Raw genomic sequence first — 12,387 nt, 5'->3', positions numbered from 1 at the left:
CACGATCCAAAGGTGGCTTTTTTCAACCCAGGCTTATCAGCAACACTTCTGTTTTGCCCAAAGCCAAAACGTAGTCTCCATAGCATGACGTGTTGCTCGCCGACAAGAATCCATCTTTAAGTGCTGTTAGCCTGAAGCTCAGCTCGTGTCGGCAAGCAACATCGTCGTGCGAGTATAAATTAAGCTTGCCTCCCTTTTATGTTGCACAATATGTCAGCGGAGGAGATGGTCGTTGGAGACACTCATCAAACTAAAAGAAACCATGTGATTTCAACATGAATGTACTGCAATACAGTACATTGGGTTTTACAGTTTCTACTCAGTTGAAAACAGTGTTCAGATTGTTTCAAAAGTGAATAAAACACATGTCTGTCCTGGGACTTCAGCTGTCTGTCTTTCCTCCCTTCAAAATGCACCAACTTTAAGGAACGATACAAAGGCCAGTTACTGTATGTAAAGACCTTTACACACAACATTCTAAATGTGTCCAAGTTTATTTCCTGCCACAGTGTTTATTGGGGCTGCAACTATCGATTATTTCCTCAATGATTATTCTATCGACTACTTTTTCTATTAATCTGAAAAAGATAAATTAATCTATATCAATAAATCCATCCCATTTGAATAAGTGATCTCATCACAGTCAGTCCGTTTACAATCAGTTAAACACATCAAGTCACTCAGTACAGAATACAATGACAGTGGATCATCACAAAGGATCATCACAATGTATGATAGAACATCAATTTGTCAAAATACACTTCAATAACGTATAAAACAAAATGAAGCACAGAGAATGTTTTTATTTTTTGCAAATGTCAAGAATAAAGATAAAAATAAACTCCTCAGTTCAGGCAGAAGATTATGTGTAGTGCCCGAGTGGCTGAGTGCTTTTTTTTTAGATATGTGGATAATCAACAATAATGGCTGTCTAACCACTACTCTGTATCAGTAAGAAACTGTCAGAAACACTTTGTTACTGGCTACTAGTCTTCACCCCCGTCCTTGAAAAGGACGATACAAAGGCCAGTTTTGATGCCCAATTTACTTCCCTATATGAGTCTTCTCCTCAATCATGCTTGGGCTAGTTCCATCTGTAGTGCCAGACTGCCAGGAAGCTGTAAGAGCAGACATCTACATTGGAAATCGAATCAAACTGATCTGCCATCCATTACCAGAGAGAGATGACTGAACAGGAAGAAATAATATCCCATGCTTTCTCAAGAAGTGTGATCAGGTGGGAATGCTCACAGGATTTCTGAGCAATTTCTGTGACTATGACTATCACCTAGGACAGTGGTTCTCAAACTTTTTCATGTCAAGGACCCCCAAAATGATATGTATTTGGCCGCGGAACCCCATCTAAAAATATGTTGTTCCAGGGACCCCCAGAAGCAAAGATTTGAGTTACAAATGTTTGCTTTAAGAATATATATATTCAAAGGTTTGCACAAATTTTCACGATTTTTCAAAAATAGCAGATCTACAAGCTATATAGCGTGGCACTCGGTGCCGCGCTATGAGCTTGTAGATCTGCTATTTTTGAATAGCCAAAGTATAAAAGGTCATAATTATTCTGATGCTATATTTACACATTTTGCTGGGTACCCCTGGAACACCCTCAAGTACCCCTGGAGAACCAACTTTGAGAACCAACGACCTAGGAGGACCCTTTTTTAAATTATTATTATTATTATACAGTGTGTGCATGCGTGCGTGTGGGGGGTGGGGTGCCCCCCGGCCCCCCTAGTGGATTGTGGCCATAAGCCAGTGGTTCTCAGCCTGTGGGTCGGGGTCCCCACATGATTTTTTTTTTTAGGGGGGGGTCCCCCCCAGATGACAGTGAAGTGACCATTTTTAACACCTCAAAAAGAAAAAGAAAAGGACGGTATCAATTGTAATCAACAAACTATACTATAAAAGCTGGTCAAACTCAAACATTGGCCAAATTCTCCAATAATATAAGAAAGAGGCACATTTTTGTTTTTACAAAGCAAGGCGTTGTGAGCTTGTAGATCTGCTATTTTCCACAATATCTGTGGAACCCAAAATGCAATGCTTCAACTCCATTCCAAGTGCTTATGGGTGGGGGGGTCCCCAGTTAAAATATGATTAGTTTGGGGGGACCCCAGTTCAAATATGATTATTTTGGGGGGTCCCCAGTTCAATTATGATTATTTTGGGGGGGTCGCGGGCCTCGAGTCACGGTCTGAAAAGGTTGAGAACCACTGGCCTAAAGCAACCGCATAGATCAGTGGTTTTCAACCAGTGGTCCGCGGACCACCAGTGGTCCTTGAGGGAGTACCACGGGGTCCCCAGCGAAATTAGTCAATAGCGTCACACTCATTTTTAACCACTTAGCTTTGGCTATTCAAAAATAGCAGATACAAGCTCACCGAGTGCCGCGCTATGAGCTTGTAGATCTGCTATTTTTGAAAAACCTTGAATGTGCATATCTTGGAATATTAATATATTTTTTAAGCGAAAATTAACTGATATCTTTGCTTCTGGGGGGTCCCTGGAACAAAACATTTTCAATTGGGGGTCCGCAGCCAAATGTATATCAATAGGCTCTATGCACAGCAGCCATATTATCACTTCCTTCACAGGTGTTACCAATGATAGGCCTACTAATGAAGGCTCTGTTCCATTTAGTCTAGCACAGTGGTTTCCACGACCCCCATAACTCTTACGGGTCCATTTGGTTCCATTTGTACACTCTCAGAGTTACACACCTGTAAGGGGGCATTTGGAAGCCCATGAGGGTCCCTGGACCCCAGCTGTAGACCCACTGGTGTAACAGAGTGTTTCCAGTGAGCCAACATGCACAATATCAGCACCCTGACTCTGTTTGAACAGAATGGAACAGAGCCTTCATTAGTATCATTGGTAACACCTGTGAATGTCTTCATAATATGGCTGCTGTGAATAGAGCCTAGCTATTTAGGGGTCCTTGGCATGAAAAAGGTTGAAAACCACTGGCATAGATAGACAGTCTGCTTATGCCAGCGGCAGGGGGCGGGGTTTGGGGAGGAGGACGCGCAGCGCGTCAAGGTGACGCTGAATGAAGTTGAACCGAGCGCACCATATTATCTCTATGGACACAGACAGCAGGGACACATCGCTGGACACTGGGAGCATTTAGTAGAGATAACATAACATAATATAGCTATTAGTTTCTATATTATACATGGTCAGGCGCACAGGATCTGGGGAGTTGGATACGTTGCTGATGTGCGCGTAATATTTTGGATCCACACGAGAACGAGCGTTTTATTTGAGAAAAGTTTGGTTTGTCTGACTGATTCAATGGTTTCGATGTTGGAGCGGTCGGTGCCTCACAGAGCCATGGACCAGGACGACTTCAGGAGGGTCGCCTTCCGCAAGAAACAGCGATCAGACGTGGGAGTGGAGAGCGACCCGGAGCAGCACGACTCCTCAGGTGGGTGGAGAGGAATGCACTGTTATGTTAATGCATGGAGGCTCCAGGCCAGCCCCGTGCTTTGCTGTAGGGTCGCCACTCGCCAGGAATTGTTTACTGCATCTAGGTGACATTTCATGTCAAGGAGGACCCCCGAATGAATGTGTTTGGCCGCGGACCCCCATCTGAAAAGATTTTTGTGCCAGGGACCCCCAGAAGAGCAGATTTTAGTGTAAAAAAATAAATACAAATCATAATAAAAACAAAAGAATAATAAAAACAACAACAAAAAACAATATATATATATTTCAATTTTTTAACAACACACATCTTGTATGGGGGTCCCTGGCAGGGGGTGTGGGGACCCCACTGGGGGTCACTGATCTAGAGTAGGCCTACTTATTGTTCTTGGTGTTGCTGGTTCACAAATAATTTCACCTCCCTTTATTTTTATTCTCTATCCACGGTTTTGGTCTTTTTGTATCAGACACAGTTTAAATAATCTGTCTGGAGACTGCAGCAAGCAGGAGGATAGGCGGGGAACCAGGCTAGGATAGGTATCAAGTATTATCAGATGACGAGGCTATTTACGTCCACTCTTTTCTTAGTCATGCAGTAAACATGTGTTGTCATAGTGTAGTTGTTGTGAAAGCATGGACTGACCAGACTAACACACCTATGGCCATGTTTACACACAGCTGCTGCAGGTATGAAGGCTGCAAAGAAAGGCAAGCCCCAACCTGTTGTGCAACCACCTACAGTGCATTCCCCTCAGGGCATGGTTTCTTTTTTTTTTTTACAGTAGAAAAAAACATTCCTACTTCTACATAGCAGGTTTTGCAGATTGATTGCATAATGACAGGTGTTGTCGGATTCCAAAATATTTTCATGTCATGGACCCCCAAATTGATATGCATTTGGGTCACGGAATGCCCATTTGAAAAGATGTTGTGCCAGGGCAGGGACCCCCATTAGAAATGTGTCAACATTTGTAAAAAAAAAAAAATATATATACGTAATTAAATTGCAGCTAACGCATCGCAAAGCGTTATGAGCTTGTAGATCAATTATTTTTCAAATAGCTGAAAAATAGAATAAAGGCTTATTGTTTGAAGTTTGAACTGTACCTCATTTTGCTGGGGGCCCTTTGGAACTCCCACAAAGGACTCCTGGGGGTCCCCAGACCCCCCTTTGAGAACCCTATGTTGTATGATTCTGACTACTACAGCGTCAGTTTTCAACTTCAAAGACCTGACCTAAATAATGTTACAGTATGTTTTCATCCTAGACAGTCAGACAGGCGGCTGTAACAGATGGTTGGCCCAGGTTTTCATGTTGGAATGATATGCACTATAATACGCCTCCAAGATCAAGGATCCAGATTCATGTAACACACCGGCACGGCCGGCACCAGCATTCTGTCTGGGCTTGCTCAGGAGGAGAAAAAAAAGTCCTGGATCTCTCACAGAGCCAGGGCTTATCTGTGCAGAGCGAGAGATTAAGGTGTGCTTGTGCAATCATAAACCTACAGCCAGGATTCTGTACCTGCAGACTTGCTGTTAACTTTGTTCATTGGTTAGACGTCATACCACATGAACCATGTAGCGATAAGACCTCTGTTAGTCACCAGTGAGCCATGTGCTGTCTGTCACTGCAGTCACAACAGTGACAGTTACACTTGTGGCTAAAGTAATGGGCTGAGTGGTGTGAATAAGCTCAGAACATATTGCATAATTACGATGCGTTGTGAGCTTGCAGATCGGCTATTTTCTGTGAAGAGATTTGGTGTTAAGGGTGGAAAAAAAAGAGGGGACCAAGGGGCGGCTGTTGCTGAACACGTAGAGAGGCAGAAAGTTCCCAGTTCGTGTCCCGGGGACCTGTGTTGAATGTCCCTGAGCAAGACGCTTAACCCCTAACTGCTCCCCGGGCGCTGCCAACGTGGTAGCACCCACTGCTGCAGAGAACACATTTCACCGTTTATGAACATTTACATCGACAAATAAATACCCAAATTATTACGATTGTAATTAAGTATAGAGCCCTGGGCATCCCCTTAAACAAAGTATAGTAAGTTTGTGGCAAAATGAGTGCTGAGAATCACGGGGGAAGCCCCTCCTTAGGGATTACTTGTGCTAGTCAACATGTTGCACAACCTCAGTTCTGTTATACCTGGCCTTACACTGAGGCACAAGCATACATGAGTGATTGTGTACTGTGGAATAACCACACAGCTGTCCCTACTGCAACCAAAGTTATCACACTTTTACACTGCTGCTGCTGCTGCTGTGCTGCATGCACTAAACACTGCAGGACAGTGCTTTATGAATGGACAACACAGTACGGGCTGTGTTATGGTAAAATGATATATCCAATCGAGGTGAAGCTGATAAGAAATATGTTAATTTGTCGCATCAAAAACAAGCATGTTTCCTTTATAATGTCCTGCCCCCAAAGCCCACGAGGGCCTGCACCCCGGGCCTAACTCTCTCTGTGCCCCTCTCAACCGTGGTGTCCCCCCCCCCAAGCTCTGTGTCCTCTCCTTCAGTCCATCTCTCTGTCCTCGTCTCCCAAACCAAGTTCCTCCAAGCTCTCCAAAAAGAAGTTCCTCTCTTATTTTTCTCAGTGTCTTTATACCTCTCTCTCCCAAACTAGCTGAAATAATCTCACGATTATTTCAAAGCTTATTTCAAAGCTTATTTCAAAGCTATTTTCACAATGGTGGTGTTTACCTGCAGAAACACATTGCCCTATCGCTGTACTTTGGTGTTTTCCCTGTTTGTCTTGGTAGACGGGGACGTTTTTTCATGTCAACTCGTTGATATTTAAGAGATGAAAAACATATTTACTCTATATAAAAGACCTGCTCCTAAATTATTCGATTAACCTAAATGAGCAAGATAAAGTCGGTTATTGGTTATCGGTTTCGACATATTTTCGGTTAATTGCCCAGCCCTATAACACAGTGAATACATTCGTAGAGGAACCATTCATCGTGAAACAAAGGATGAGACGGGACAGTAACAAAACTGCAAGGTCTTCTTGAACTCCTTGTTAACCACTTAAACCCCCTGTACTTAGTAAAACCGACCTGAGTTGCACTGTACACTTTGAGTTTGTACACTTTTTTTTTTTTTTTACCTCTACCCCAAATCTTTTTGCCGGAAATTGCCTATCTACAAGCTTACAATACATGTTGACGTTCCCCCCAGAGTAGGGATGCTAGGACTCCAGTGATTAACGCTCCAGTGAGTCCTCTAATAGGGAAGGATGCTTCTGTTGTTGTTTCACAGTCCACAGACTCCAGAGAGAGAGAGAGATGTGTGGTCTAAGACATGAGCACAGCTATGCAGCCACAATACTAAATGCTGCATCATTAAATGTTGTATTGAACCATGTCACATGGAAGGAATGTGTAATCATCTGTGGTATGGAAAATCAAGTTGGTCAACTTATACTAACATTGTACAGTATGCTGACTTATGGGTTGCTCCCCTCATTCTCTCTCTCTCTATCTCACACACACGCACACACACACACACACACACACACACACACACACACACACACACACACACATACACTTCGACCGCGGTTCAACTCAAGTTCACTTTTATTTTATTCATTCATTGTTTTATTTATTACAAAAGTTGCATGACAGAATTCTGTATTGTTATCGTGTAAAATTGTTTGAGGGGAACACACACTGATTCAGGCGGGGTGTAAACTTTTGTTTTTTAATTGAATTAATGGATAACATCTGCACATAATACCAATTCATAGATTCTTATGTAGGATATGACTAACTTATTCAGGCTGCAGGATAAGTCACAGAAGAACTGATTAGCCATATCATGATCACACTGGCTCAATTATTCTCAATTATTAATGCTAAAAATGCATGTCTGTGTCTTCTGTCTTGCTAGTACTAGTGGGAATATAATGTCACAAAATGGCAAAATTATGAAGACTTTAACAAAGTATTGCCAGTTAATGAACTTGGTGAAAGTAAGCCGTAAATAGCCAATCTACAAGCTCACAACGCATCACAGTGCAATGTGCTGTGAGCTTATAGATCTGCTATTTTATTGTGCGAATAGCAAAATAATTTTTTAGTGGTTTAATAGACGTCTGTGTTTATTGGTCTAAACAAATACATGGGCTATTCCTGAAATCAAATACAAATGAGATTTCCGGATGGGGGGGGTTACCAGGCTAACTCACTGGGTGAGAACTTTCAATCTCGTGCATTGATCCTATCCCACGGTTACCCTTATTCCATTCTTTTACCTTATCCAACCTTCCACTAAACTCATGTTAACTGATATACTGATTTGCATCTCATGTATGAGTGAGCAGACACAAATGCCATTATATGGGCACATTTCCTCATAATGATGACTCAATCAGACAATCCGGTACACTTCCCCTTCTTGAGATTTAATGTGGAATTTCTTGCCCTCTGACTCTTGCCAACATTGACGTATTATCTAAGGTCACTTTGAGTGGAAGAGAATATTCACTTTTACTTTCCTACTCCTGTTACTAAATGCATGGTCAGGGACCACATGCAATACCTTCACAGACCACCAGTGGTCCACGGACCACCTGTTGAAAACCCCTGTCTTAGGGAAAGACAGAGCCACTCAGTCCGCTTCTCCGGAACTACTCTGCCGGGATTGGGGGAGGCTCTGGCACGTGGAGGGACTATAGGCTCTGTGGGTGGCCTCCTGGCCGGGCTCCTCCTTCGTCTCACCAGGTGCAGGACCTGAGCGCTGCACCAGACTCCCACCGATCCAAACATTTCCTTCTGGCGTGATGGTTTCTTGGGCCGTGGTGGTACTGCAGGCTCCACTTGCGGCTTGCTTGAATGGCCCTCCTAAAGGCCTCACCTTGGATTTGTTGGGCTTCTTCCTCACGGAAGACACAGGCTGGGGTGATAACCCATACTGCTCCCGGAGGCTGGGACGTATCATCAGTGTTGTAGCCTGGGGTCATAGGGTGTTTCGGGATATACGCAGATCTACAAGCTTGTAGATCTGCTATTTTTGAAAAATCGTTAAAGAATTTGCAAATCTTTGAATACATTGGAGGTCTCTGGCACAAAACATTTTCAGAAGGTGGTCCGCGGCCAAATAAATATCAATTTGGGGGTCCTTGACATGTAAAAGTTTGAGAAACACTGGCCTACACCCTGGAAAAGAGCTTTAATCTTGATTGCCTCTCGCGCCACAAAAAAACACATCATCACTATAAACCTCAGCGCATGACAATGTTAGCATGGCTAATTCATAAAGCAACCCTGTTGCTCTTGTGTTGACGCTTCCCCTCTGTAAGCTGACTGATGATGGTGTTTTAATTTGTATGGGGCAAAGAGCTCGGGGCCTTGCAGGATTTGTGCTGGGTGGTTTGTTTGTGGGACTTGGTTTGTGCGTCACGCAACAATGGAGGCGATTGTGTGTGGCGGTGGTGGCCCGCTAAGGGAAGCGAGCGGCAGTGGAACTGCATGAATCGGTGGCTCTGTGGTCTGCTAGCATTCTGTTGTTTCTATTGTTCATGCTGCACGGCCAACTGATCCTGAACTGAACCCTCGCAGTTCCCCCCATGCTGGCATCACCTCACTTCTGTCAAAAAAAAACACTGGCCTCTGAGTCGTAGCCAGGGGTGGACAGTGGACAGTATCGGAGTATATTTACTTGAGTTTTTTTTTTTTATCTGTACTTTCATTTTGTTATTTTGGAAAGTTGTGACTTTCACTCCACTGCTTTTCAAATACAAATACTGTATTGTAGTTCTGACGCTACATTTCTAGGAAAGGTTCCCCGGGACCCAAAAATACATTATGAATTAACCCATTGAGACCTGAAGCCGGTTCTACATGTCTCCTAAATCCCAACAGTTTTCTGAAAAACGTATGTTTCTGTATCAGTGGTGCTCAAACTTTTGCATTTCGAGGACCCCCAAAATGATATGTATTTGGCCGCCGACCCCCATCAACATATGTTGTTCCAGGGACCCCCAGAAGCAAAGATTTGAGTTAAAAATGTTCGCTTTAAAAATATATATATTCCGAAGATTTGCACACATTTTCACGATTTTTCAAAAATAGCAGATCTACAAGCTCGTAGCGCGGCACTCGGTGCCGCGCTATGAGGTTGTATATCTGCTATTTTTGAATAGCCCAAAGTGTAAAATAATGCTTTTTTAGCTCAAATCTAATGGGTTAACTACAATGAGACCAATTTCTAAAGTAGTCAAAATAGCAGATCTACAAGCTCACTCCAATGCAATGATTTTAGTATTGTTTGATATATATTGATGTTAAAGAAATGATACTTTGTAACGTGTACTTTTTAAGACTTATTTAAGTATTTTTAAGTATTTTTTTTTAAAGCAAGAAGTGCTTAAACTGAAGTAGAAATTTGATTGAGCAACTTTCACTTTCAGTATATCTACCAACCAGGAGTTGAGTACCACAGCTCGTAGCCTACGGCAGCGTTAAAGTTATGACAGTGTTTATTGGAAATCATTACTGCAAATCATTATACCACATTTAATAATAAGTTGCTCATAAATCCATTTAAAGAGCTCCCACGATGTGGTCGCTGTCTCAAGAGCCACTGTCATTGCGAAACACTCATCCAGTGCCCGGCCTCTTTCTTTAGAACGCCAATTTTGAAACGGTTCATTGGAAAGTATTTCCTCTGCCCTCTGTGGTTATGCACAAGTTAATTACCCAGTGTGTTGAACACCCTGTAAGAGAATGAAGAAACACAAATAGCACACCAGTATTGTTGTGCCATGGTCCTGTCACTCTATGGTTCAATAAAACCCTAAAGTCCAGTTTATAGATGACATACACAGAAATTACCGTTCACCTGAGCAAGGCATATTTGTTGATTACAAGGGAGATTCCATCTATAATATGTGAATAAAAGAAGAGCAAATTAAAGATATATCAAAAAATATACGACCTGAAGGCAATTCGCTCCACATCAAAGTCTGCATGCAATCAAGCGTTCAGTTGAGCGCCTGGAGAATTCTGAAGTTCTTATCTTCACATTCAGTATATCAAAGCAGTGGCTGGCAAGGCCTGCCCTCTGACTGGAGCACAGCCCCTGTGCTCCACACTCTATAAAGTAAAGGTTGACGGCCCAAGGTTCCACAATGGACCTTCAGTATCGCACAGGCAGAGGCCCTTCAACACAGACAATATTCGTCTTAGCCTACATTAAGGGTTCCCTACCTTTTTCAGGCTATGAACCCCCCCTCAATAATAATATTTGAACTGGGGACCGGACCTGCCTCCCTGACAAGCACTTGGAATTGTAATAGCTGAGGCGTTACATTTTGAATGTCTAGGCTCTACAGATACACATTTTAAAATAGCGTAGATCGGCTATTTTCAAAATGTTTGTCTTTTTTTGGTAACATTTGTTAATACACTGGCAGACAAATCCAGCCTGAATCTAGCCTGAATCAGATCTATGCCATATCCAGATTGGAATCCGATTTGTTTTATGAAGTCTGAGACTCCGAACAGAGACAGGTCACATGGATCCTTTAAAAAAAAATCACATTCAGAGGTGGTTTCAAATCTGATTCAAATCTGATTTCTAAAAATGCGTCTCAGTCTGAACCTAGTAATCTGCTCTAACCACCCAAGTCACATGTCCAAAACATCACTTGCAGCGGGACCCGAGCGCCACTGACGTCATTACAGAGCGCAAGGGGTGTAATGAAAACAAAACAATAGTGCAGCATAAGTTTTACAGAAGAAATGGCGAGCAGCATTCAGTGGACAGACGGAGAAATTCAATGTGTCCTAGCACTTTGGGAGGATGCCTCAGTACAAGCCAAACTTGTAGGAATGTACAGGAACAAGGCAATATATGAAGACAGAAAATGGGTTCACAATGTCCTACAGTATCTGCAGTGTCAGAGGAAAATAAATAATTTTAAGAACACATATAAAGAGATAAAACATAAAAGTCTTGACGTCATGTCGTTACCACGGTAACCAAAGCAGATATGTCGACGCAGGGCAGCTTTGGGTTGATGTCGTTTAGATCAGTCTAAGCACACAGATCAGACAGATCCGGTCACTTGCAAATGCAGTGTGAACAGTCGGGCCAAAAGATCAGATTTGTGAAATAAATTTGACTGGATTTGACTGCAGTCTGAGCCTTAATAGAATGAAGAAACACAAATAGCACACCAGTGTCCCACAGGCAGAGGCCCTTCAACACAGAAAAACATTCTGTTAGCCAACATTCTCCAATATCCATCCAAGGTTTTATTATAGATGAGTTGCCTTTCTGCATTCTTTCTCCTCTGACAGAACAGAAGACAGATGAACAGTCATGACTTTTTAGAGAAAATAACGCCATGTTCTTCCTCAAATGCATGGAATTCCTCAATGCTAAAAAAAAATCTGTTTTCTTGAAAGCTGGAAGACTTTGTGCTGTACATTTTTATATGATTTTGTTAAACTAAGTGTTAAATACTGTAGTTCTGTATTCTAATAGTAATCATTGCTATAGAGTGTTTGTTCAATAACAGGGGTCTCCCCCGTCTCTCCAGCTCTTTAGTAAACAGAAAATACAGAGGTTGGATTTACAGTATTACAAGCAGGAAGGAAAGAGTTTCACATCATCGACTACTTTGAATCAAAGGTCACCAACAATATGCACAAGCTGCCCCATAAAGTGGATTACTTGCAGTATTTCAGGTTTCTGTGTGAAGCTATAAGCTAGTTTATGTTGTAAGCCAAAACCTCAGAGGGTTGTTTGGTCTAGGGGTGGAAAGGGATTGTTTGGAGGTTACACCAATGAAGTGTAGATATTCTGTATACTTTGTTTGTTTCTCAAACATTTTCATGTCATGGACTAGTCCCAAATTTACGTATATTGGGCCATTGGCCCCCATTTGAAAATATGTTGTGCCAGGGACGCCTATAAGAGAGGATT

General features: G+C 42.4%; 1 protein-coding gene across 3 annotated transcripts in view; it reads left to right on the top strand.

Annotated features, from left to right (window-relative positions):
- Positions 1-3,198: 3,198 nt before the first annotated feature.
- LOC311048057 (FYVE, RhoGEF and PH domain-containing protein 4-like) overlaps positions 3,199-12,387 on the top strand; it is a 130,457-nt gene continuing 121,268 nt past the window's right edge. For 2 of the 3 annotated variants that reach the window (XR_014601059.1, XM_084061068.1), the window contains exon 1: positions 3,201-3,442. Coding sequence is in view for 2 of the 3 variants with exons in the window: in XM_084061068.1 (XP_083917194.1) it covers positions 3,310-3,442 (133 nt within the window). In the remaining variant the exon portion in view is untranslated. Of the gene's footprint in view, positions 3,443-12,387 lie in introns of all 3 variants that reach the window. The other variant, XM_084061069.1, reaches the window with a different exon arrangement.

The sequence above is a fragment of the Gymnoscopelus microlampas genome (assembly GCF_963454915.1).
Source record: "Gymnoscopelus microlampas genome assembly, chromosome: 6".
NCBI lineage: Eukaryota > Metazoa > Chordata > Actinopteri > Myctophiformes > Myctophidae > Gymnoscopelus > Gymnoscopelus microlampas.
Note: the sequence above shows the minus strand (reverse complement) of the source record. Positions and strands in the feature narration are given on the sequence as shown.